Below are 25,630 nucleotides of genomic sequence, written 5' to 3' on the forward strand. Positions count from 1 at the left end.
CTGTAAGTGAGCCACCTAGGGGCGCACCAGAGAGTGGCTGACTACACTCTAATAACACGAGTTAAAAATTGCCTATCCAGAGCACACAGTCGCTGTGGCCGAAATCGGTCAGGAGAGCATCATCAGTCACCTGCAATAATAAGTTACTCTTTGAAGGCCGCAAAAATATGTGACACGCTCTTGTGGCTCTACAAATAAGATCGTATCAGATATTTTCGCGCCCGTCGAAAATAACATATTTTTGCAGGTGATTGTACAGAAGCAGGTAATTAATTTAGAAAACTCAGCATCAATAGTATCGGATGAAACAACGCGACAAAAGTATCTGCCACCCAGATATTTCCAAATAGCTTTTTTTTTAGTAAATATTGAATTATTTATAAAATTTATTTAATGCAGTAAAATCTCGTTACCAGTAAAATTGTGAATTGTGCAGTTTTGCGGCTGAGTTCCGAATCCGACGGCTTTCAGTCGAGATGATACTCACCTACCAAACAGATTGATGCAAATTTAATTTTATTTGTTTGGTACATTTGTTTTCAATCTCAAATTATGAATTGACTATTTATTTCTACTTTTATTTTTATTGTTTTGAAATGTTAACTCAAGCAACTACTTCGGTTTACTAATTGGTAAATTATTTTGTGTTCGAAACCTTGTGTTGACTACCTACGAGTACACTTTATTTTCATCTGTGTTTTTTTTTTATATCCTACTCAATCTCATTTATGTACACACGCAGGGTAAAATTTAAACTACCTATCTACTTACGGAATATACATATATTTTACCTAATATAATTAATTATAATACGGATCATGAGAGAGCAGAGAGAGTGCTAAAGCTGAACGATCATAAAAGTACCCGAAAAGACTTTTTTTTGTATGGAAGCCCATAATCATTTTCTTTATATACCTTTTTATGGGTAATTTAATTTAGGTTTTGTTTGATAACATTTGATATTTTTCAATCGCTTTTCGGTAAAGGAAAACTCTTCAGAAAACCCGACTAATCCCAATAGGGCCTAGGTTCCCCTCTTGGTTGGAAATATAGGCAGCTGCTTTCGTAAAAACTAGTGTCTACGCCAATTCTTGGGATCAGTTGCCAAGCGGCATGCAGGCTCCCAAGAGCAAAAAGCCGAGATAACGGAAGATACGATCCTCCTCCAGTCCAATTATACTGTGATTTTCCACCCAATCCGAAGTCCCCCGAAGTCTGCCGACTCCACCCGAGTATCTCGATTGTTTTTTTGTGCCCGCTTATTGGCCGGGCTGCGAGCACAGCTCCAACTGCAGATAAGGGGGTATACAACGTGTAACATCAATTACATACAAAAAACTATAAAACATACATATTATAGGTACCTACCTACCTCAAAAGAGAAAGTTTCAGAAAATATTGAATACTTAAATAAATAGCCATAAATGTATTAATTTCCGCTACATAAAGGTTGTCTGGAAGAGATCGCTTTTTGGCGATAAGACCTTGGTTAGAGGGTTTCGTACCCAAAGGGTACAAACACGGGACCTTATTACTAAGACTCCACTGTCCGTGTGTCTGTCACCAGATGATGTAACATAACAAAAAATACTAAAAAGTACGGAACCCTCGGTGGGCGAGTCCAACTCGCACTTTTCCGGTTTCTATTATTGGATAATTTTATTTTAAAATTAGATTATAGTCTTTTATCAAAAAAGAGATGGCGGGATTACCTCGACGCTTTTGGCAGCGACTGACGGGAGAAAGGGGAGGGTTTGCCCAACAGTGGGACACAAGATGTAGGCTATTTATTTATGTACCCCCTTATTCATCAACGCGCTACAAACCTCAATTAGCTAATAATCGTTTGTCCTTATCATTTTGACTTATGTATTTGTAAGAAAGGGATAAAACATTATTTAACTAAATCTAAAGTTTTATGAATAAGGTGTCCTTTAGAATAAATTTTACCGTTATCAAACTGCACAACGGGACTTAATCGCGTATTTAAGTTTTAAGATTTACCTCCGACGTTTCGAGGACGGCGTTGTCCCCGTGGTCTCGGAGAAGACTGGCTCAAGTTGACATCAACATCTTCTAGCCGCGCGAGTTTTTCGAACTACCCGCACTTGGTCTTGTTTATCAGTTTGACTTGAGCCAGTCTTCTCCGAGACCACGGGGACAACGCCGTCCTCGAAACGTCGGAGGTAAATCTTAAAACTTAAATACGCGATTAAGTCCCGTTGTGCAGTTTGATAATGTTTAATAATCGTAAATTTTACCGTTTAGTAGATTCGCACGCTGTATATGCAATTGCGTCGTGCTGCAAGTGAGCCGCGCTCAGCCATTCGTCTTGTTGCAATTGCTACGGATTTATTAGGTCATTACCTATGAAATTGGCGTTTTGTTCGGAGAATTTCAACGAAACACGAATTTCCATACAATTAATTTTGCGGATATTTTTTTGATGGCTAATTCAAACCAAACAAAATTTTTCCAGTAATTTTTGACACCTTTAAGGTATGTTTTCAATATCTCCATTTCTTGAAAATTGGTACCATTAGAAAAATATAAGTAATTTTAATACTCGAACCGACAGCACATGAAAAGACCTATTTTCAAGGCTTAATTCTGAACACTTAACAATAAAAAATAACAATTAATTGTATGTAAAATCGTTGTTTATTGAGTGCACTGTAGTTTTATTGTAATTGTGTATGTACTTTTGTAAAAAAAAAAAAACTAGGATCAGACTTATATCTATGAACAAAAACGCCAATTTCATAGGTAAGGACCTAATATATGCACCGAGAGTTCGCACTATGCAGCTATGTTACCAGATATCCTACACTATGCTATGCATTTTGGTATTAGATAAACCGATCAAACGCTGTACCAAAAGTCCTTACCGTATGGGAGAATAGAGTGTATAGGGGTTTATCATACACAGTGAATTTTGTAGTCACAGTAAATTTACTGCCATCTTTCGACACAGGATTAAAACTAAAAATTAAAAGAATAAAAATACTAAATATTTTATATTAAATATTTTTATTCGTTTTAATATTTTTATATATTTTTTAAACATATTAATTATTCATTTATTTTAAATACAGCGAAATACTCTTTTTAAATAAATAGGTATATAATACATATATCATATGATATATACTCGTAGTTTGTCAAAGGAGTGTCTCATTTCAAACATAGACAGAGAGAATCATACTATCTTTGTCTTACACTAGTACTAGCACCCAAAAGAAAAGGATGAGTATAGTTTTCCTGGTTCTTACTGACTGACAAATTGGTTTGACCATAGTTTGACCAACTATATATAATACGAGATGGTGTGGTGTGGTGAAAAATCACACTGCCTCCTCCATGGCTTAGTCGCTCCTTAACCATGCCGCCTCCATCGTTACTACTGTTCGCAGCTCCGTGGCATCGGCGCACAGATTATGATATTAAATTGTTTCACGGGGAGGGGGCAAGACGCGCAGGGCCGGGCTTAAAAGCCGGATCAAAAAAAAAATAAAGCGTTATCATTTGATATTTACCACTAGCTTTTCGGTGAAGGAAAACATCGTGAGGAAACCTGCATACATCCGCGAAGAAATTCAAAGGTGTGTGTGAAGTCCCCAACCCGCATTGGGCCAGCGTGAGGATTATAGCCTAAACCCTCTCGTACTTGAGAGGAGGCCTGTGCCCAGCAGTGGCATATATAGGCTATTTGTTTTTAAAGCGTTATTCTCAATCTTACTTACAACTAAATACATGCATTCTTCAGCCAAACCACAGAGTGAAATAAGAGAACGTTCGTTTTTTGTGAAGGGTATATATACTTGGTCAAGCAGATCTTGTCAGTAGAAAAAGGCGGCAAATTTGAAAAATGTAGGCGCGAAGGGATATCGTCTCATAGAAAATTTGAAGTTCGCGCCTTTTTCTACTGACAAGATTTGCTTGACCATCTATAGGTATGCAAGATTAGTGATTCTTAAACGGTGGTCCGCGAGCCACTAGGGAACCCTGGAAGTACCAGAAGTTGTCTCCAAGTTAAGTCCTCACTGGAGAGTTAGGCACCCCTGACTTAGATCAACCCAACTAGAGTTAGACCAAGAAAAGTCTGGAACGATTTTGATAGCCCACGCAGTGCAAGTGTTATTTTAAACGTCAAACTTCTAAGAAATTATGACATAAATTACACTTGCACTGCGTGGGCTATCAAAATCCCTGCAAACTTTTCTTGGTCTAACTTTACAAAGTCTAAAAGCCCATTAAGCTAATTAAGTGATCCGACATTGCATCCACAACGTCTTGCGCTATCCCTACTTGGGTATATTATAAATGCGAAAGTAATTAACTCTGTCTGTCTGTGTTTGTCTGTTTACCTCTTCACGCTTATACCGATTTTGATGAAATCTGGTATGGAGATATTTTGAGGCCCGAGGAAAAACAGGATAGTTTTTATCATGAAAATGTAACGTAGTACGTCACATTTTCACACACGAAATGGACGTTTATTATTTGGCGCAGACTTAGATGAGATACGGACTCTAATAGAGCTCAGATTTTGGTATTTTTGTTCTCGGAAAGCAACTTTAATTTTTTGAAGTGGAACTGTTGATGTATTGTACCTATACCATGTGTATACTATACCATACAAAAATCACATGATGTAAGTATATTACTAAATTAGGTAGATAGGTACATGCAGGTGAGACACATATGCTCCTAGCTAATATTCCTATTATTAATCACTAGACGAACAATTGGTGTATCACTTCACAGCTAAATCATAATGAAAGCAGCGAACATCATTAGATTGCAATTTGCAATCGGCATCACGCCGAATGCCTCCCTGGCTCAATCAAAGGCTTTCGGGACCGCAAATCACTGCGGGACCACTCCCTCCTAAATCTGGCCCCGCCCCTCCGCGCACGCGCCGCCCCGACCAATCACAGCCCTCAAACTCCCCCCACCACCCCCCCAAATCGCACCCTCAATTGACCGCTCTATGCGATGTCATTTTTTTCCCGCCAAACCGATCGTTTGACGTCGCCCCGCCTTCCAATTTTAAAATACGCTTTAAATCATAAACCGCAATCGCGTCGCGGCGGCCAGTCGCTTAATAAACTCTAGTCAATTAAAAAAAAAATGTGATCGTTCTAAATTTGAAATGTGAGTTTGTGTAAAATGGAGCGTCCGTCTGTGTATCCGGCGAACTTGACGGATTTGTTAGCTGTGTCGTATCAAGATGGCTTCGATCGGTCGTCGCCTGTGTCAACGGAAGATGATAGTCAGTTCGGAGTGGATTTGACAGGGAAGACTAGTTTGGCGGGCAAGTCGTTTACGATCGCCGCCATCTTGGGGCTGTCGGGGGCAGAGCAGGATGCTATGAATTTGAGTGTGGAGCGACTGCGGAGCCCACAGCTGGGCTATTGGGCTGGGCAGGAGATCCAGAGGCTCAATGAGGGGTTCTGTAGGAGCATGGCGCCGTCGGGGCTCCGGCAAGGTAGGGTTACAATAACATAGATGTGCAAGTTGCGGAAATTTTCTAAAAAGTTGGAAAGGTCTCGGAAATTTCAGGAAATTTTCTAAGGAAACAAAAGAAACTTTCTTTTGGAAATGTTTTCGATACCCATAAAATATGAGAAGTTTCCAAAATTTTAAAAATTTCACAATTTAGGAAAGTTTCCGACGGCACATCACGGCCTACCGCAAAATACGAAAATAAAATTTCGTTATCTGCATCTCTATCGCTCGATTATATACAAGCGATCGATTATAAAACTCTTGTAGTTTTAATGTAGGTACGTTACAATGTAGTGAAATTAGTGTGTTTAAGTAGTTATTTATACCCCGCGGTGGCAAAAAAGTGGCTCACGTTATGTTAAGCGATCCCCGCAGCCTATGGGCGCTTGCAACTAGGTGGAGATACACAAGCGTTGCCGACCCTTTTGAAGAGGCTCACTAACATTTTAATCAAGGCTAAAGGGGCTCACAGATTACCAGTTCGCCAGACGATATCAGCCTGTCAGTTAAACGCAAAATTTTGCTCCGAACAACTGACATCGTCCGGCGAACTGGTAATCTGTGCCCTGTGGGACCCTTAAATGCCTATATTTAATTACACAAACGGGTCTACCGCGATATAACCCGACCCCCGTTTGTGTAATTAAATATGTGTAGGTACATAACGCGAGAGTTTAAAGCCTTAAATGCCTAATCATTTAGATTTAAGTACATTGCACGGAATTTAGACTATATTTGCAAGGGCAGACTAAAACCAAAATCTAAAACGTTTAAGTTGTCTCGATAGAAGAAAATCACAAAAGCGTAATATCTAATTTTCATTAATTTTCAGTTCCACCTCTAGGTATAATCGTTATCATACCTGTAGGTACTTATAACTATATGTAGGCACCATACTTATCTTGGTCTATCTCTACCTACTATTCCGTGCCGTCGGGACATTGGCAATTTTACATATCAAGCTTTTATTTAGTTTCACCTGACCGTTGTCTGTCTGTGTGTAATCAAATCTTGCAAGTTAAATTTGATCCACTACCGATTGAGCTGTATTTTTGCATGCATGTATTTATCGGATGACAATGCAATATTATGGTACCATCGAGCTGATCTGATTGTGAGGAGTTATGTTTTGTGCATGTCTCTAATAATGTAAGCATATAAATAGGTAATAGGCTTGAGTCGGTCCTGAACTAAGAACTATTAAGAATGAAATCCCATCAAGGACCGAAAGGAACTAAATCTTTTTGCACGCTCTTAATCGGTCTTTAGGTCCTTTAGTTCAGTAGGATTCGAGAGCGCTTGACTCAGTGAAACGTAAAATGGACGGAACGAAACGGTTGTCAATGTCGCTGGCACGAGTGTGAACGAGATGAAAGAACGACGTGACACTCCTAAGCCCGTAAAATATGAAGGAAAATCAAATATATTTCGACATATTTGATATTTTATTAAATATGTTAAGGTGTTTTAATGTTTAATACCGACACATCGTATCGTACAAGTTGAATTGGATTCAGTTACCAAAGATTGGAAAGAAACCAATGAAAAATCGACTCCTATTCATTCCCGGCTCTCAACGACCGAACTGAACTAAAGGAACTAAAAGACCGAACTAGTTCGTTTGACCGATTGACCGAGAGCGGAGCGCTCTCTGTAGTGACCGAGCAGGCACAAGCCTAATAGGTAAGGCTTTCTGAATAAATGTCAGTATTTACGCAATACTCGTGTTGTTACTTGCTGCCCTACTTCCCGCTCCACGTACAGAACATAACTCCTCACATGATGATGGAGGCAGGAGGTGGCCATAGGACGGTCAAACAGATCACTGTGTTATGTCTTTCCTGTAGACATACACAAGAGTTAAGGGCTATAAAGGTTAATTTTCTTGTTTAACCCTTATCCACGTGAAAAGGTCCTCCTTTTATTTAGAGAACTATGATAAAATCATTACTTACATGCCCACAAGCTGTTAACTATTGCCCACAGGAGAGAAAACTAGTGTGTTATCGCGAACAGCACATTTTCTCTCCTGTGGGCCTGTGGGAACTCTGTGGTGAAACAACGCAACCTAATTGTGTTAGGGGTTTTTAGAATTGTCTCGATGAGTATTAGTTGTCTGTCGTAAGAAAATTACAGTCAGCGATAAAAGCTTGTACTTACCAAAAATGAAATTTTTGGCAAAAACTTATTTGTTATCAAATCGAAAGAAACTAATTTATCATACCAATAATAAGATTTTACAGTACTTTACCGCCCTAGTGCGGTAATTGGCACAATACGTACATATTTCGTAAATTTAAAGGGCCATATGACTAACGACCGGTCTGGCCTAGTGGGTAGTGACCCTGCCTATGAAGCCGATGGTCCCGGGTTCGAATCCTGGTAAGGGCATTTATTTGTATGATGATACAGATATTTGTTCCTAAGTCATGGTTGTTTTCTATGTATTTAAGTATTTATATATTATATATATCGTTGTCTGAGTACCCACAACACAAGCCTTCTTGAGCTTACCGTGGGGCTTAGTCAATTTGTGTAAAAATGTCCTATAATATTTATTTATAATATTTATTTATTTATATGTACTGTAAAACGTACAATACACGTGCGAAAAGGTAATTCGCAACTCGTGTCGATTTAAAACACTCCCTTCGATCGTGTTTCAACTTATCGCCACTCGTTGCGAATTCCCTACTTTTCGCACTTGTATTGTAATGTATACTATTTCATCACACTGGCTCGCAAAATGTGTTATTACCAATACGTTGGCGATGCGGTCCGTAAACCAGGGCTGTACTGTACGTCCGAAACTATACTCTGTATCTTTAGGTATTTAAATAAAAGTAAAAAAAGGGGTCGAAAAGTGCTCGAGTGGAGACCACGGACTAGCAAGCGCAGCGTAGGACGCCCACCCACAAGATGGACAGACGACCTTGTTAAGGCCGCCGGAGGACGCTGGATGCGGGTCGCTTCCAACCGGTACGAATGGAGGTCCAAGGGGGAGGCCTATGTTCAGCAGTGAAATAGAAATAGAAAATATTTATTTGGCATAAAAACATACATTAGGTACAGCAAATTAAATAAGTACAAAAAAAAACGTACATCAAATAGGATGCCGCTCAGCATAAGCAGTGTCTGTAAGACACGGCGCTGGTTTTCAGGGCACCCAAAATTAAAACTAAAACTTAAAACTAACCACCAGTGGACGTCTTATGGCTGAGATGATGATGATGATGACCTAAAGATACAGACTATATCAGGCAGAAGTCTTATTTATTTTCCTTTTCCTCACAAATGTGATTAAAAATATTGTATGTGCCACGGGCGGTGGTTATTTACGAAAACAAGGTAATTAAGTTTAATGTACACTCGTTCGTAAATTCTGGTTTACCACCCTTAACACATTCATTGCCACTAAGTGCTACGGGTTACGCTCGCAGCGCGTAGCCACGGTTTTGCCGTATGTAGCGCGTAGTCGCTTCGAACAGTGTACCCGACAGTCGGGTTCTTGGCCCTGAATGTGTTAATACACAATACCTACGGCTCGATTCGGAAAATGAATTAGACTTCAACAAGTTACGATACGGATAATTTAAAGATATTTGTAATATAGATATGTCAAATTTGACGTTTCCGCGATTCTGGAGGTCCTCCTGAACGATTTCGACAAGTTATGACTTAGATATCCAAGTCACATCTAGTCGATATCTAATGTAGATCTAGTTGATCTCTAAATCGTCTCAAGATCTTGTGATTATCTCGAAATCCGAATAGGCCTGCTATATATACTATTGATTGTCATTTTGATCGTCAGTTTCTACAACCGCTGCTACGGCCTACGGCGCAGCACACGTAGCGTTATTTTTACCCGTCTACGGGAAGGGTTATTAACTTGAGGCCAATTCTAACTAACATTTTGAATTATACCTATATTGAAATCTAAATTATTATCATTTTATTATCATTATTTATGAGACACAAATGCGAACGTATGTTATTCTCAACAATATGCCGCAGTAATATTAGACTAAAGTGGTATCCAGACGGGCCTCGACCGATTTGATCAGGAAAATAATTGGCGCCAATCTCATCTAGCGTCCATACGTACACAATTTAATCACCAATTTTAGAACCATAAACAAACGCACGTACAGATCCTAGTCTTCCATAGATGCTAGCTTCGAAAATTGGCATTTTTTGTCCGCACCTCTTGATTTGATCGGGCAATGGAATCGCCTTAAGGCACGAAATGACTGACTTTATATCTTGTCAATGGCGGCGAAAAGTATAAATTATATTATTTACTTAAAACTTTCGCGTTTTGAACACATATTAACTCACATTTATCGACGGCTCTTTATTTTATTACCTTTATTTGCCGACGTTTCGACACAGGTTTCACTGGTCGTGGTCGCGGCTAACTGATGTCCCAGCAAAATGTCAAAACAGAGATTTGTGCAACTACCCGACGAAAAAGTTTGGGGTAGACATCACATTTTCAAACCACTCACTACACATAAATGTGAGTTAATAAGTATAAATTAAGCGCAAGCAAAAGAGATTTGAAGGAACTATCGTAAGGGCTTACTAGATCCATACGGCCGCCGGGCACTTGCGATCGTGATCGGACCCGATGACTCTTGTAAGGGTCATTTTCCGTTTCTCGAAATATCGGAATATCGTTAACAATATTTGAAAAGATAAAAAAAACTTTCGTCTCGAATAGCCAAAAATATTTAATGTTTTATGTTTTATTGATAGTTTTTGTTTACACTTAAACTATTTTTTTTTCAAATGTTGTCAACGATATTCTGATATTTCGTGAAAGGGAAAACGGGCCGACACCGGATCTGCAAGCGTGGATCTAATAACCGCTATTATAGGGATCATCGTCCGACCCAACACGCAATGGTCGAGCACTGTGCGGCTTATGAAGAATTTCCTCCCGCAGACGTTCTCCAAAAAAGTAGTGTACAGGTTTTTAAGGGGTTGGCAACGCGCATGCCACATCCTTGGAGTTGAAGGCGTCTATAGGCTCTACGTTCTACGTCTACCGCCTACGGTGATCGCTTACTATCAGGAGGGCCATATGCATGTTTGCCACGGACGTGGTATAAAAAAAATAAAGGTAGAGCCTTATCACAGAGTTGAATGCGAGGCAAACGCGCAACGATTTCGTTGCGAGCGCGTAACGATCTAGCCGCGAGAGCTGGCAACGAATTTTCAACGAGTTTGCTTATATTTAGTGGTCACCTCGCTTTCTCCTCTCCTCAATTCGCCGGTATGATTTATAAGGCTCTTCAACAACACAACATCAACACAATCACAACACAATTGCATCAAGTCAGTTTATGTTGCAGATAGTCCGCGGCCGGAGACGAGGCCGCCGCAGCTGAAACCCCCTCGCAGCCACGCCCTGTCCTGTAGTAGCAGGTAAGCACTACGTAATCTTGACGGCTCGGCCACGACATTGCGCGACTGGCGACGGCGGCGGCGGCAACCATAGGCGGAAACGAAAGGTCCGATCGCTGTGTCTCGCTCCAACCTATGGTTGCCGCCGTCGCCAGTCGCGCAATGTCGTGGCCAAGCCGTAAAGCTTTAAGGCCTTTAAAAAAGTACCTACACACACTCTTGAATTTAGTAACTGTGACACAGAATAAGTAATACTACTACCGTACAGAAAGGACACTTCCTACAAAACCCAAGTTTGACAGCGATTCAGGGACGAATCATGCTATCCCTTTTTATGTATGGTAATCCAAATTTTATATTAAAGGAAAGAAAGAAAGAAGAAGGGAGAAGGAAGGATGTATGGTAATCCCTTTCGGTTGTTTAGGGTTCGCAAAGAGACATCAAGTTGTGTCAACCCTAATAGTTGCTCGGAGCAACGCTGAGCCGAACGCAGCCGAGAATGCCCGAAAAGAGGAGTGTCTCCCCACTGACTGTGACTGAATTTTAGTCCTTAGCCGCATAGTGACATCTATCGTAAGAAGGTTCTATCTTAACGGTGGTGTGGTGTTTCAGTTCCGGGCGAAGCAAACGCATCAGAACCATCTTCACTCCGGAACAGCTTGAGAGGTTGGAGGCAGAGTTCGAGCGCCAGCAATACATGGTCGGCCCCGAGCGACTATATCTGGCTCATGCGTTACAGCTCACAGAAGCACAGGTCAGTATTGGTGCAGGTGTTGAACTGCTGGAGGCAGTGCGTGGACTGAGCGGCTGTATCTCGCTCATGCTCTAAAACTCACAGAGGCACAGGTCAGTAATGTTGCAGGTTTTGAGCAACTGGAACCGCTGGAGGCAGAGTTCGAGCGCCAGCAATATATAGTCGGCCCCGAGCGGTATATCTCGCGTGTGCCCTACAGCCCACAGAGACACAAGTCTTCAGACTGAATAATATTTTCTCCTATTTGCCTTGTCAACGTATTCACGGCCTATCGAAACAACGTAAGGGTCTGAATTCAGAGCGTGATAGTAAATAAATATATTACTATTTGCTCCTTATACTTAAGTAGATCAGATTTCTAATGGTTAAGCTGAAGGAAGTCTTTCATTTAGCTATCTCAGTTTGGGGCTGCTGTAATCTCCCCGCTCCTACCCAGCACACCCGTATTTTTTTAACAAACAAGAACCCGAATGAAATAATCACAATGGCATAAAACAGAACAAATGAATATCAGTCTATTTCTGTTCCAGGTGAAGGTGTGGTTCCAGAACCGACGCATCAAGTGGCGTAAGCACCACCTGGAGGTGACGCAGCAGCGGTTAGCTGTGCTGCAGAGACACAGACCTGACGGAGACGAAGACCTGTAATCTTAGAGCCACTAGCTAGAGTAATCCTTGAACCTGTCAACACTGCTGTAGCCGACCTGCATCATATTGTGCTGTGACCGAGACGAGGACCATTTCAGCATTACCAGAGTTGAGAACTAGGACAGATAGTGACACAAGCACCGCATGGAGGAGACGAAGACCTGCAATCTTAGAACCACTAGCTAGAGCAGGGGTCTCCAAACTCCGGCCCGCGGGCCAAATCCGGCCCGCGACACGTTCCAATCCGGCCCGCCACCACCCAAAAGCGAGTGCCCCCTGTCCGGCCCGCGGGAGCCAGGTCCCAGGGGTTGAGCATTAATTGAGAGTGGAACTGTTCCTAACAGCAGCAACCAGACACCCTCCCCCGGCGCAAAAACCCGAAAGTTTCTGAGGTGCAATATGGCCCTTAGGTAAAAAAGTTTGGAGACCCCTGAGTAGAGTAATCCTAGAGTGATATGACAACAAACGATCGGACCTGTAACCTTAGGAGTAACGCTTAATATTTGGATAGATTGTGACGTTTACCAGACCTGGAAACGAGGACCTATGTTCCAGGCTGGAACTTCCGGAAGTTACTAGACTTACGTCAAAAGATAAGCAGCCAAGAATCGACACAATAAGCACCTTCACTCGTAATGAGATGTCCTCTTGAGTCTTGGCTATACCAAGTCTAGAATGACTTGGGACTACGCGAGAGTTTTCATAAACAAAATCTAAAGTAAAAGGGAATATTAAATCTCCATAATGCTCCTAATGTCTGGAGAAGAATTACGACGAATCAAGTGGTTATTTATTAGTCCTATAGTGGCAAAATGATGTATACATGTTTTGGTGCGAAAATTGACTTTAAAAATGTGAGACTACATTAAAAGTGATTTAAAATTATAGTTTAGTGTAGTGACTACAAATAATGGTAAGGTGAGAAGTCTAGGTGTTTAAAATATAAGAACTTTAAGTGTTATCACGGACGATTTGTGGGAACATTATTTGCGTTAATAATTTAACATAGTTCGTAAAATTATAACATAGTTTACATGTGGCTTGCTATATACTAAAGAAATGTGGTTCTTCTATTTAAGCAGGAAAATAATCTATCCCAAAGTCTCAAAGGTATCAGTTGTATCTAACAGCCGCAACACACTACCGCACCGTGCACCGCTCCGCGAACTTGGTGCGGTGCAGTAGTGTGTTGCGGCTATAATACCGAGCACACTTGGTGCAACGTAAACGATTCTCAATCGAATGAACTGGAATCGGTGCGCCAATTTATTTTTTGCGCCCACATCACACAAATTGACAATCAGATTGTGCCAAAAATAGCCCAGTCTGGACTGGCCTTAAGGTGTAACATATCATAAGCTCACCGATGACGCAACGGAATTGTATATCATTTTCCGTATTCTCTCAGCTCTTTCGAGTCTTATGCGTAAAAAAACACACAAGGAGGGCCCAGCGGGGCTCACCGTGAGCTACTTTGTCTATTTGCCTCTCTATTACTAGAATATTCAAGGCGATAAATAAGAAATTTCGTTGTCTCTCTACCTACTTATACTGCCGGTTTTAAATTCTTTTGAAGTGTTTGCAAGCCCCAAATCTTATATTTAATACATTTATATGTATTGGTAGTGTAAACTAGTGAAAAATACAATCAAATTATCACCATTTACCTATAGGTAGTTCTTGAGAGTACATTCTTCATCAAATATATCGCGGCGGCCAAGGTGCTCACAAATATCTGAACACGCCTCTATTGTCAATGCGTTAGAGTGCATGTTTAGATAATTTTGAACACCACGGGTGCCGATATATCTGATGGCGGCTGTATTGTCTTTCTTCTTATTAAAGCCACTGTCAATCATCAGCGGTTTCCTTTTCGGCATCGCCAAACCATGACTCACTTCCCAAAACCGAAATTTCGTAATCTGCCTCTCTATCACACTTGCATAGATATTTGAGCGATAGAGAGGCAGATAACGAAATTGCATTTAACGCGGTATTGGCTTTAAGAATGTCGAGTCAACGATTCGAAAAATTCGTTCTGTTTGCAGCGTCAAATGAAGTTTATCGATATTTTTTTGCATTTTTTTGTGGGCAAAGATCTCTGTTGATCTGTAAATTGTGACGATTTGATTGGGAAGCTCGAGTGGTGTATAATATATTGGATAAGAAAATGTACATTTTGGTCATTCATTAAATAAGATCTTTTAAAATAAATCCTGTTTCTTTTCAGCCTGTAAGCTAGGTAATTTGGCCCTTTTAATAATACTTCGCAATGATATCTACGCAAAATACTGCGTCCATTTCGGTTTATGAAAAGAAAAAAAATACGCGCCAAATATAACTGTCTGTCAAACAACTTAGTCAGTAGAAAAAGGCGCGAAATTCAAATTTTCTTTTTTAAATTTGGTGCATTATTCTACTGACGGAAATGGCTTGACAGACTATATTATAAGGTAAAAAAAGATATGAAACCAGAATATTTCGGCAAATAAATAGGACGAAGTGTGTAAGGGTGGTATTCCACCTGTGCAATTTCTTTATCCGCTGTCATTGCATCTCACTCTCTCATTAAGCAAAATCTGAGACGCAATTCACATTGGACAAAAAAATTGGATAGGTGGAAAACCACCCTACGCAGTATTAAAGTCTGTCAAGCCATTTCCGTCAGGTAAAGGCGGCAAATTAAAAAAAATGTGGGCGCGAAGGGTAATTAATCATCGCTTAAAAATTTGAATATCGCGCCTTTTTCTAAAATATATAGCCCGCTCCACACTCGTGCGCGAATAGCGAAGTATGGAGGGAGCATGAGTATTATATTCTTTGGGAGGGAGCTTTTGGCGCACGCAACGCATGGCAAAAACTTGTGGTATCTGAACATAATTTGTCACTGTCAGTGTCACTAATGTCAATCAAATGCACGTCAAATCAAAATAACCTATAAACTTTGTTTTAGTATTCTTTACACATCGATTTAATCACGATATAAAATATTTACACGTTACAATAAATCTAAATAAGTTAAGTGATAAATTTGCTCAATTAAGGAAGACTATGAAAGTTTTAAGAGAGTGGACAATCGACGCACCATGGGGAAAAATAGCAAGTAAGTTACCCCAGTTATTATTGTTATTATTATTTTAAATGTACTTATTGTATAATTTGAGATAGGCTTACATATTTATAAGTTTGTAAAACATACTACAAATACTCACATGTAGAGATACAGGCTAGGAAATGACCTCCAAAATAGTAACGATGATATTACACAACTGCGAATCAAATATGTCAAATATCACAACTGATTGAAAAAAATTGAGTGACACCGACATAACCAAAGGACATAACATAACAGTCAACAGAATAATCAAATTCATTTGTTTTATTCCTATTTCACTTGTTTTTACAAAGATAAAATAAATAAATAAATAAATATTAGGGGACATCTTACACAGATCAAACCTAGCCCCAAACTAAGCAAAGCTTGTACTATGGGTAATAGGCGACGATATACATACTTGTATAGATAAATACATACTTATATACATAGAAAACAACCATGACTCAGGAACAAATATTAGTGTTCATCACACAAATAAATGCCCTTACTGGGATTCGAACCCAGGACCATCGGCTTAGCAGACAGGGTCACTATCCACTAGACCAGACCGGTCGTCAAAAAAATCAGAGAGGTCTTTAATGAATTAAACAAATTAACAAACAAACTTTACCATCATTATGGTTAACACATTGTACGGAATTACAGTGATATCATGGGGCAACGAGGCAGGCTTGCCAGTACTGCTGGTACACGGAAGGCAGGACAGCGCCGCCACCTTTGAGCCGCTACTACAGTTGTTGCCGGACTCGTACCATTATGTGGCTCTGGACCTACCCGGACATGGGCGCTCTGATCCTTTCCCTACAGGTGGGTGTATTCGCAAGTTACGGAAGTTACCTAAAAAAATCATATGAAACATACAAAACTATGAGATTTATCCATGTGATAATTTCGTAATTTTGAAAATTTTCAGATTCATTATTTGACACACCAGGACGGCAATCTATTGATATATTTGAAAGAGAGTTTAAACTAGAGAATGCTGTACTTCTCTGTGTAGTCTGTGTTTCTTAATAAAGAGTATTTGTATTGTATTTTATTTATTGTATTGTACTTCAAATCACAAAAGTTCAACTCTGTATTGTATTTCTAAACAGCAGTTAGTACCTACAAATCTTTGTAATATATATTTAATCCCATCAAAAACATTACAATATGTAAAAAGATGCAAATCTCGCAACAAAAAAGTTTTGAGATGTAATGTGAAACCAAGTCGGTTATTTTAGTCAGTGCCAGGGGGTGTTAAAACCATATCAATATTAGATTTCTTTGGACCTTCGCGTTGGACCAAAAATGTGACGTCATGGAAAGGGCCACTAGGAAAACGGGGTATAGGAAAACCTGTGACTAGATGGGAAGACGAAATAAAAAATATCGCTGGTCAAAACTGGATGCAAATAGCTCAAGATAGAGATGAGTGGAAAACTCTGGAGGAGGCCTTCACCTGCGAAGACGGGGTTCTTGCTAAATATTAACTTTAAAAACTATCCTAAAATGTCATAATTGCAAGAAATAAAAGGCTATTTATTTATTTATATTTATTAGATTTCTTTATTTCTTAATACCTATAATGGCTTGGACATGTGAGAATGTTTATTTTATGGAATATATTCTTAAGTTTCATGCAAGGGCATTATACTTTATACAGAATTACCATATTAGGCTCTATGTCGTTGCACTCAATAGCCAGGTCCACACAGAGCGAGCATACGCGCGAGGCAATTTCCTCGCGCACAAACCGGCCAGTGTAAACGTCTCTGACTATAATCTCTACTTTGCCGGCGCAGGAGTGATGCCAACGAGGCTGCATTTCGTAGGCGCCGTGCACCTGCACGGCGCCTACGAAATGCAGCCTCGTTGGCATCACTCCTGCGCCGGCAAAGTAGAGATTATAGTCAGAGACGTTTACACTGGCCGGTTTGTGCGCGAGGAAATTGCCTCGCGCGTATGCTCGCTCTGTGTGGACCTGGCTATTGAGTGCAACGACATAGAGCCTAATATGGTAATTCTGTATAAAGTATAATGCCCTTGCATGAAACTTAAGAATATATTCCATAAAATAAACATTCTCACATGTCCAAGCCATTATAGGTATTAAGAAATAAAGAAATCTAATAAATATAAATAAATAAATAGCCTTTTATTTCTTGCAATTATGACATTTTAGGATAGTTTTTAAAGTTAATATTTAGCAAGAACCCCGTCTTCGCAGGTGAAGGCCTCCTCCAGAGTTTTCCACTCATCTCTATCTTGAGCTATTTGCATCCAGTTTTGACCAGCGATATTTTTTATTTCGTCTTCCCATCTAGTCACAGGTTTTCCTATACCCCGTTTTCCTAGTGGCCCTTTCCATGACGTCACATTTTTGGTCCAACGCGAAGGTCCAAAGAAATCTAATATTGATATGGTTTTAACACCCCCTGGCACTGACTAAAATAACCGACTTGGTTTCACATTACATCTCAAAACTTTTTTGTTGCGAGATTTGCATCTTTTTACATATTGTAATGTTTTTGATGGGATTAAATATATATTACAAAGATTTGTAGGTACTAACTGCTGTTTAGAAATACAATACAGAGTTGAACTTTTGTGATTTGAAGTACAATACAATAAATAAAATACAATACAAATACTCTTTATTAAGAAACACAGACTACACAGAGAAGTACAGCATTCTCTAGTTTAAACTCTCTTTCAAATATATCAATAGATTGCCGTCCTGGTGTGTCAAATAATGAATCTGAAAATTTTCAAAATTACGAAATTATCACATGGATAAATCTCATAGTTTTGTATGTTTCATATGATTTTTTTAGGTAACTTCCGTAACTTGCGAATACACCCACCTGTAGGGAAAGGATCAGAGCGCCCATGTCCGGGTAGGTCCAGAGCCACATAATGGTACGAGTCCGGCAACAACTGTAGTAGCGGCTCAAAGGTGGCGGCGCTGTCCTGCCTTCCGTGTACCAGCAGTACTGGCAAGCCTGCCTCGTTGCCCCATGATATCACTGTAATTCCGTACAATGTGTTAACCATAATGATGGTAAAGTTTGTTTGTTAATTTGTTTAATTCATTAAAGACCTCTCTGATTTTTTTGACGACCGGTCTGGTCTAGTGGATAGTGACCCTGTCTGCTAAGCCGATGGTCCTGGGTTCGAATCCCAGTAAGGGCATTTATTTGTGTGATGAACACTAATATTTGTTCCTGAGTCATGGTTGTTTTCTATGTATATAAGTATGTATTTATCTATACAAGTATGTATATCGTCGCCTATTACCCATAGTACAAGCTTTGCTTAGTTTGGGGCTAGGTTTGATCTGTGTAAGATGTCCCCTAATATTTATTTATTTATTTATTTTATCTTTGTAAAAACAAGTGAAATAGGAATAAAACAAATGAATTTGATTATTCTGTTGACTGTTATGTTATGTCCTTTGGTTATGTCGGTGTCACTCAATTTTTTTCAATCAGTTGTGATATTTGACATATTTGATTCGCAGTTGTGTAATATCATCGTTACTATTTTGGAGGTCATTTCCTAGCCTGTATCTCTACATGTGAGTATTTGTAGTATGTTTTACAAACTTATAAATATGTAAGCCTATCTCAAATTATACAATAAGTACATTTAAAATAATAATAACAATAATAACTGGGGTAACTTACTTGCTATTTTTCCCCATGGTGCGTCGATTGTCCACTCTCTTAAAACTTTCATAGTCTTCCTTAATTGAGCAAATTTATCACTTAACTTATTTAGATTTATTGTAACGTGTAAATATTTTATATCGTGATTAAATCGATGTGTAAAGAATACTAAAACAAAGTTTATAGGTTATTTTGATTTGACGTGCATTTGATTGACATTAGTGACACTGACAGTGACAAATTATGTTCAGATACCACAAGTTTTTGCCATGCGTTGCGTGCGCCAAAAGCTCCCTCCCAAAGAATATAATACTCATGCTCCCTCCATACTTCGCTATTCGCGCACGAGTGTGGAGCGGGCTATATATTTTAGAAAAAGGCGCGATATTCAAATTTTTAAGCGATGATTAATTACCCTTCGCGCCCACATTTTTTTTAATTTGCCGCCTTTACCTGACGGAAATGGCTTGACAGACTTTAATACTGCGTAGGGTGGTTTTCCACCTATCCAATTTTTTTGTCCAATGTGAATTGCGTCTCAGATTTTGCTTAATGAGAGAGTGAGATGCAATGACAGCGGATAAAGAAATTGCACAGGTGGAATACCACCCTTACACACTTCGTCCTATTTATTTGCCGAAATATTCTGGTTTCATATCTTTTTTTACCTTATAATATAGTCTGTCAAGCCATTTCCGTCAGTAGAATAATGCACCAAATTTAAAAAAGAAAATTTGAATTTCGCGCCTTTTTCTACTGACTAAGTTGTTTGACAGACAGTTATATTTGGCGCGTATTTTTTTTCTTTTCATAAACCGAAATGGACGCAGTATTTTGCGTAGATATCATTGCGAAGTATTATTAAAAGGGCCAAATTACCTAGCTTACAGGCTGAAAAGAAACAGGATTTATTTTAAAAGATCTTATTTAATGAATGACCAAAATGTACATTTTCTTATCCAATATATTATACACCACTCGAGCTTCCCAATCAAATCGTCACAATTTACAGATCAACAGAGATCTTTGCCCACAAAAAAATGCAAAAAAATATCGATAAACTTCATTTGACGCTGCAAACAGAACGAATTTTTCGAATCGTTGACTCGACATTCTTAAAGCCAATACCGCGTTAAATGCAATTTCGTTATCTGCCTCTCTATCGCTCAAATATCTATGCAAGTGTGATAGAGAGGCAGATTACGAAATTTCGGTTTTGGGAAGTGAGTCATGGTTTGGCGATGCCGAAAAGGAAACCGCTGATGATTGACAGTGGCTTTAATAAGAAGAAAGACAATACAGCCGCCATCAGATATATCGGCACCCGTGGTGTTCAAAATTATCTAAACATGCACTCTAACGCATTGACAATAGAGGCGTGTTCAGATATTTGTGAGCACCTTGGCCGCCGCGATATATTTGATGAAGAATGTACTCTCAAGAACTACCTATAGGTAAATGGTGATAATTTGATTGTATTTTTCACTAGTTTACACTACCAATACATATAAATGTATTAAATATAAGATTTGGGGCTTGCAAACACTTCAAAAGAATTTAAAACCGGCAGTATAAGTAGGTAGAGAGACAACGAAATTTCTTATTTATCGCCTTGAATATTCTAGTAATAGAGAGGCAAATAGACAAAGTAGCTCACGGTGAGCCCCGCTGGGCCCTCCTTGTGTGTTTTTTTACGCATAAGACTCGAAAGAGCTGAGAGAATACGGAAAATGATATACAATTCCGTTGCGTCATCGGTGAGCTTATGATATGTTACACCTTAAGGCCAGTCCAGACTGGGCTATTTTTGGCACAATCTGATTGTCAATTTGTGTGATGTGGGCGCAAAAAATAAATTGGCGCACCGATTCCAGTTCATTCGATTGAGAATCGTTTACGTTGCACCAAGTGTGCTCGGTATTATAGCCGCAACACACTACTGCACCGCACCAAGTTCGCGGAGCGGTGCACGGTGCGGTAGTGTGTTGCGGCTGTTAGATACAACTGATACCTTTGAGACTTTGGGATAGATTATTTTCCTGCTTAAATAGAAGAACCACATTTCTTTAGTATATAGCAAGCCACATGTAAACTATGTTATAATTTTACGAACTATGTTAAATTATTAACGCAAATAATGTTCCCACAAATCGTCCGTGATAACACTTAAAGTTCTTATATTTTAAACACCTAGACTTCTCACCTTACCATTATTTGTAGTCACTACACTAAACTATAATTTTAAATCACTTTTAATGTAGTCTCACATTTTTAAAGTCAATTTTCGCACCAAAACATGTATACATCATTTTGCCACTATAGGACTAATAAATAACCACTTGATTCGTCGTAATTCTTCTCCAGACATTAGGAGCATTATGGAGATTTAATATTCCCTTTTACTTTAGATTTTGTTTATGAAAACTCTCGCGTAGTCCCAAGTCATTCTAGACTTGGTATAGCCAAGACTCAAGAGGACATCTCATTACGAGTGAAGGTGCTTATTGTGTCGATTCTTGGCTGCTTATCTTTTGACGTAAGTCTAGTAACTTCCGGAAGTTCCAGCCTGGAACATAGGTCCTCGTTTCCAGGTCTGGTAAACGTCACAATCTATCCAAATATTAAGCGTTACTCCTAAGGTTACAGGTCCGATCGTTTGTTGTCATATCACTCTAGGATTACTCTACTCAGGGGTCTCCAAACTTTTTTACCTAAGGGCCATATTGCACCTCAGAAACTTTCGGGTTTTTGCGCCGGGGGAGGGTGTCTGGTTGCTGCTGTTAGGAACAGTTCCACTCTCAATTAATGCTCAACCCCTGGGACCTGGCTCCCGCGGGCCGGACAGGGGGCACTCGCTTTTGGGTGGTGGCGGGCCGGATTGGAACGTGTCGCGGGCCGGATTTGGCCCGCGGGCCGGAGTTTGGAGACCCCTGCTCTAGCTAGTGGTTCTAAGATTGCAGGTCTTCGTCTCCTCCATGCGGTGCTTGTGTCACTATCTGTCCTAGTTCTCAACTCTGGTAATGCTGAAATGGTCCTCGTCTCGGTCACAGCACAATATGATGCAGGTCGGCTACAGCGTTCCGGGGTAATTAGTAGTGTTTTTTCATTAAAATATTACATGACAAAATATCCAATAAATTTTGTTATTTTCCAGGTTTGTTTTTCAACGCGGTGTACCCTCACCGGATATCGAAGATGATTCTCCTGGACCCCGGGCCGGCGCTGTCCCGCCTGCAAGTCCACGACCCTCAAGAGTACTTCGCCTCCTTCCACCAGAAGTACTATGATAACTATGACAAGTTCGCGCAGAAGAGGATCTACAGGTGTGTTTGACATTCATTTTTAACTCCCGATGCAAAAATAGTGTGGATCTAGTTTAACCACTATGTGTCTGTTTTTTAGGGTCCCGTACCCAAAGGGTAAAAACGGGACCCTATTACTAACACTCCACTGTCCATCTGTCTGTCTGTCTGTCTGTCACCAGGCTGTATCTCATGAACCGTGATAGCTAGGCAGTAAAAATTTTCACAGATGATGTATTTCTGTTGCCGCTATAACAAATACTAAAAACAGAATGAAACAAATATTTAAGTGGGGCTCCCATACAACAAACGTGATTTTTTTGCCGGATTTTGCGTAATGGTACGGAACCCTTCGTGCGCGAGTCCGACTTGCACTTGGCCGGTTTTTTTTTTCTTGGCAATGTGTTGAATGTGTGTCAGACGACCGGTCTGGCCTAGTGGGTAGTGACCCTGCCTATGAAGCCGATGGTCCTGGGTTCGAATCCTGGTAAGGGCATTTATTTGTATGATGATACAGATATTTGTTCCTGAGTCATGGTTGTTTTCTATGTATTTAAGTATTTATATATTATATATATCGTTGTCTGAGTACCCACAACACAAGCCTTCTTGAGCTTACCGTGGGGCTTAGTCAATTTGTGTAAGAAATGTCGATGAAATGAAAGAAATGAAAGAAAGAAATGAACGGATTTTTTTTGTCGGCAGTAAGCAGCGCGCTCTGGAGGCGGTGATGAAGGCGCGCGGCTTCACCGAGGCGCAGGCGCGGCTCGCGCTGTCGAGGAATATGGTCAAAGTCGGAGAAGACCTCTATGAGTAAGTCTCACTCTTCGAACGCCTTAGCGCTGTCTAGGAACCAACTGCGCAACTCTAATGCTCAACAACATAAGACTTTCCGGTCGGTGCTACATCTATTGTCACTTGACAGTACTACTACTGCTACTTAAAGTACTGATAATTCCGCTACTCGATGCTAGATGTCGACTATGAAAATACTAATATTTTTGGTACCAAAACTGATGTATGGGGTGAGCACTCTTGTCTTACTATATTTCTCTATGCTTGTGACACAATCTACTATTTCAATGCGTCGACATCCCTATTATTTTCAGATTAAGCTGGGACCGTCGCCTCATATGCCTCCCGCCGCCAAACTACCCCCCCTCCTACTACTACCAGCTGTTCTATACCCCCACACCAACCCTGCTCATCGCTGCCAAAGAGTTCCAGGGTGGTTATACCAACGGCGTGAAGAAAACGCTGAAATTAATCAGTGATTTGGAGAAAAGTCTGGATAGTTTCACCGTGGTGACGGTAGAGGGCGGCCATGATGTGCATTTTACTAATCCGGAGCGGTTTATTAAAGTGCTTTGTGAGTTTTTGGATAAGAAATTTGAGTGTAAGTCTAGACTGTAGAGGAAATATCCTCTACAGCATAGACTTACAATGTGTAACCAACTATAAAAAAAAATGGTGTGTTTAGATTATTCCAAATACTTTAGTTTGAAAGGTGATTTTAAAAATGGACTGGTTTTAATGTTATTATGGAGATTATATCAATTCTGGAAAAATTTATAAATAACCAAGTAATTATGTACCTATATATGCCCATTTTTTAGGGTTCCGTAACTCAAAAGGAAAAAACGGAACCCTTATAGGATCACTCGTGCGTCTGTCTGTCCGTCTGTCACAGACAATTTGCTCAAAAACTACTGGACCAATGAAGTTGAAATATGGTACACATATGGAAGTCTGTGACCCAAAGACGGACATGTAATAAAAACAAATGAATTTTAAGCATAGGGAGCACTTTTAGAGGAAATTTGAGAAAATTAAAAAACAAAGTTTTCCAAACCATATCGTGTTACATATTAAATAAAAGGGCTTAATTTGAGGATTGCAGATATATTTTTTCTATAATTTTATATGAAATAGTTTAGAAGTTATTTAAGAAAATAGGCAAAAAATGACCATCCCCCCCCCCCCCCTTAACTCCGATACTACCGGGTCTAAAATTTATAAAAAAATAGACATAATAGTTGTTCACCTCTAGATGACAGGAAAACCTATTAGAAATCTACAGTCAAGCGTGAGTCGGACTTAAGAAAAAAAACGCGGTTGGGCTGTTTTAGGGACACAGCCGTAATGGTTTACGTAAAACGTGGTGTAACGTCTGAAACAGCTTTTGCGAAGGCCGAAGGCCAAGCTACGCGTAGGGCCGAAGGCCCGAAGTGTCCCCCAGAGACTTTCTGAAACTCACGGCCGAAGGCCGAGTTGCGGGAGGTTAGTGCTCAAACACAGAACAATTATAGTACAAGTGTCTGAATGCGAAGGTCGAAGGCCCTGAAGGCCCGGAGCCTCTGACATGTGCATGCTTCCTGCAAAGGAGATCGTCGATTTTGTTCTATGTTTTGTTAAGCGATTGGGCCCGATACCTATAGATTACTGGAAAAACGTATAAGAAGTCTGCAATTAAGCGTGAGCCGGACTTAAGAATAAGAATTGCGGATAAGCTCTATCAGGGCCACAACCGCAATTGTTTACTTGAAACGTGATGTGGTCAGCTAGTGCGAAGGTCGAAGGCCAAGCTCTGCGTTGGGCCGAAGGCCTGAAGCATCCGAGAGAGGTGCGCCTCCACGTAAGGTCGAAGGATGAGCTGTAGGAGGTTAGTGCTCAAACAGAACAAATAATTGGTTTAAGTACGAGTAGCTAAATGAGAAGGCTGAACTGTCGTATATCAGAGGGTCTACCGCGAACACCGAAGTTCGCAAATTGCGGAGATTTCTCTTTTACTCCAATGAAACCGTAATTAGTGTGACAGAGAGAAATGCCAGCAATTTGCGAACTTCGATTTTCGCGGTTATAGCCCTGTTATCTTGAAATAACAGAGATCCGCCTAACCAATGCAAAAAATGTAGGCACTATGCTTCACACAATACTTGAACAAAATTAAAAAAATATATTGCGTAACTATCCTCTGATACATATTTATAGATTATTAACTATAAGATATATTAACTCACATTTATAAATGGGTCTAACGCAAAATTTATTTATTTATATGTGTTCAAAACGCGGAAGTTTTAAATATTATATTCGGCAACTCTGAAAGTTCTTAGAAAAGGCTACTTAGAGATCATATAACAAAAAGAGGCATATTATTTATAAAAATATACCTCTTTATACATTTTTTGGGGTATATGCAATTTGGTCATTATCTGTGTTTCAGGATTGAT

At 39.9% G+C, this 25,630-nt stretch overlaps 2 protein-coding genes and 1 long non-coding RNA gene across 3 annotated transcripts; 2 read left to right on the forward strand and 1 right to left on the reverse strand.

Moving 5' to 3' along the window:
* The first annotated feature begins 5,132 nt into the window (after positions 1-5,132).
* LOC134803181 (homeobox protein notochord-like) lies at positions 5,133-12,818 on the forward strand. The gene is made up of 4 exons (XM_063775883.1): positions 5,133-5,491; positions 10,872-10,944; positions 11,536-11,677; positions 12,208-12,818. Exons 1-4 carry the CDS (start codon positions 5,173-5,175, stop codon positions 12,322-12,324), a joined length of 651 nt encoding a protein of 216 aa, XP_063631953.1. The 5' UTR covers positions 5,133-5,172; the 3' UTR covers positions 12,325-12,818.
* A 2,450-nt stretch (positions 12,819-15,268) lies between these two features.
* Positions 15,269-24,081, forward strand: LOC134803534 (serine hydrolase-like protein 2). Its single transcript, XM_063776333.1, has 6 exons — positions 15,269-15,427; positions 16,088-16,249; positions 17,230-17,444; positions 22,192-22,418; positions 23,103-23,210; positions 23,507-24,081. Exons 1-6 carry the CDS (start codon positions 15,376-15,378, stop codon positions 23,808-23,810), a joined length of 1,068 nt encoding a protein of 355 aa, XP_063632403.1. The 5' UTR covers positions 15,269-15,375; the 3' UTR covers positions 23,811-24,081.
* LOC134803135 (uncharacterized) lies at positions 17,268-19,268 on the reverse strand. The gene is made up of 3 exons (XR_010145944.1): positions 19,114-19,268; positions 18,292-18,453; positions 17,268-17,311 (listed from the first exon to the last, which is right to left on the reverse strand). It is a non-coding gene; the product is annotated as an uncharacterized LOC134803135 (long non-coding RNA).
* Positions 24,082-25,630: the final 1,549 nt, after the last annotated feature.

Source organism: Cydia splendana, chromosome 26 (genome assembly GCF_910591565.1).
Source record: "Cydia splendana chromosome 26, ilCydSple1.2, whole genome shotgun sequence".
NCBI lineage: Eukaryota > Metazoa > Arthropoda > Insecta > Lepidoptera > Tortricidae > Cydia > Cydia splendana.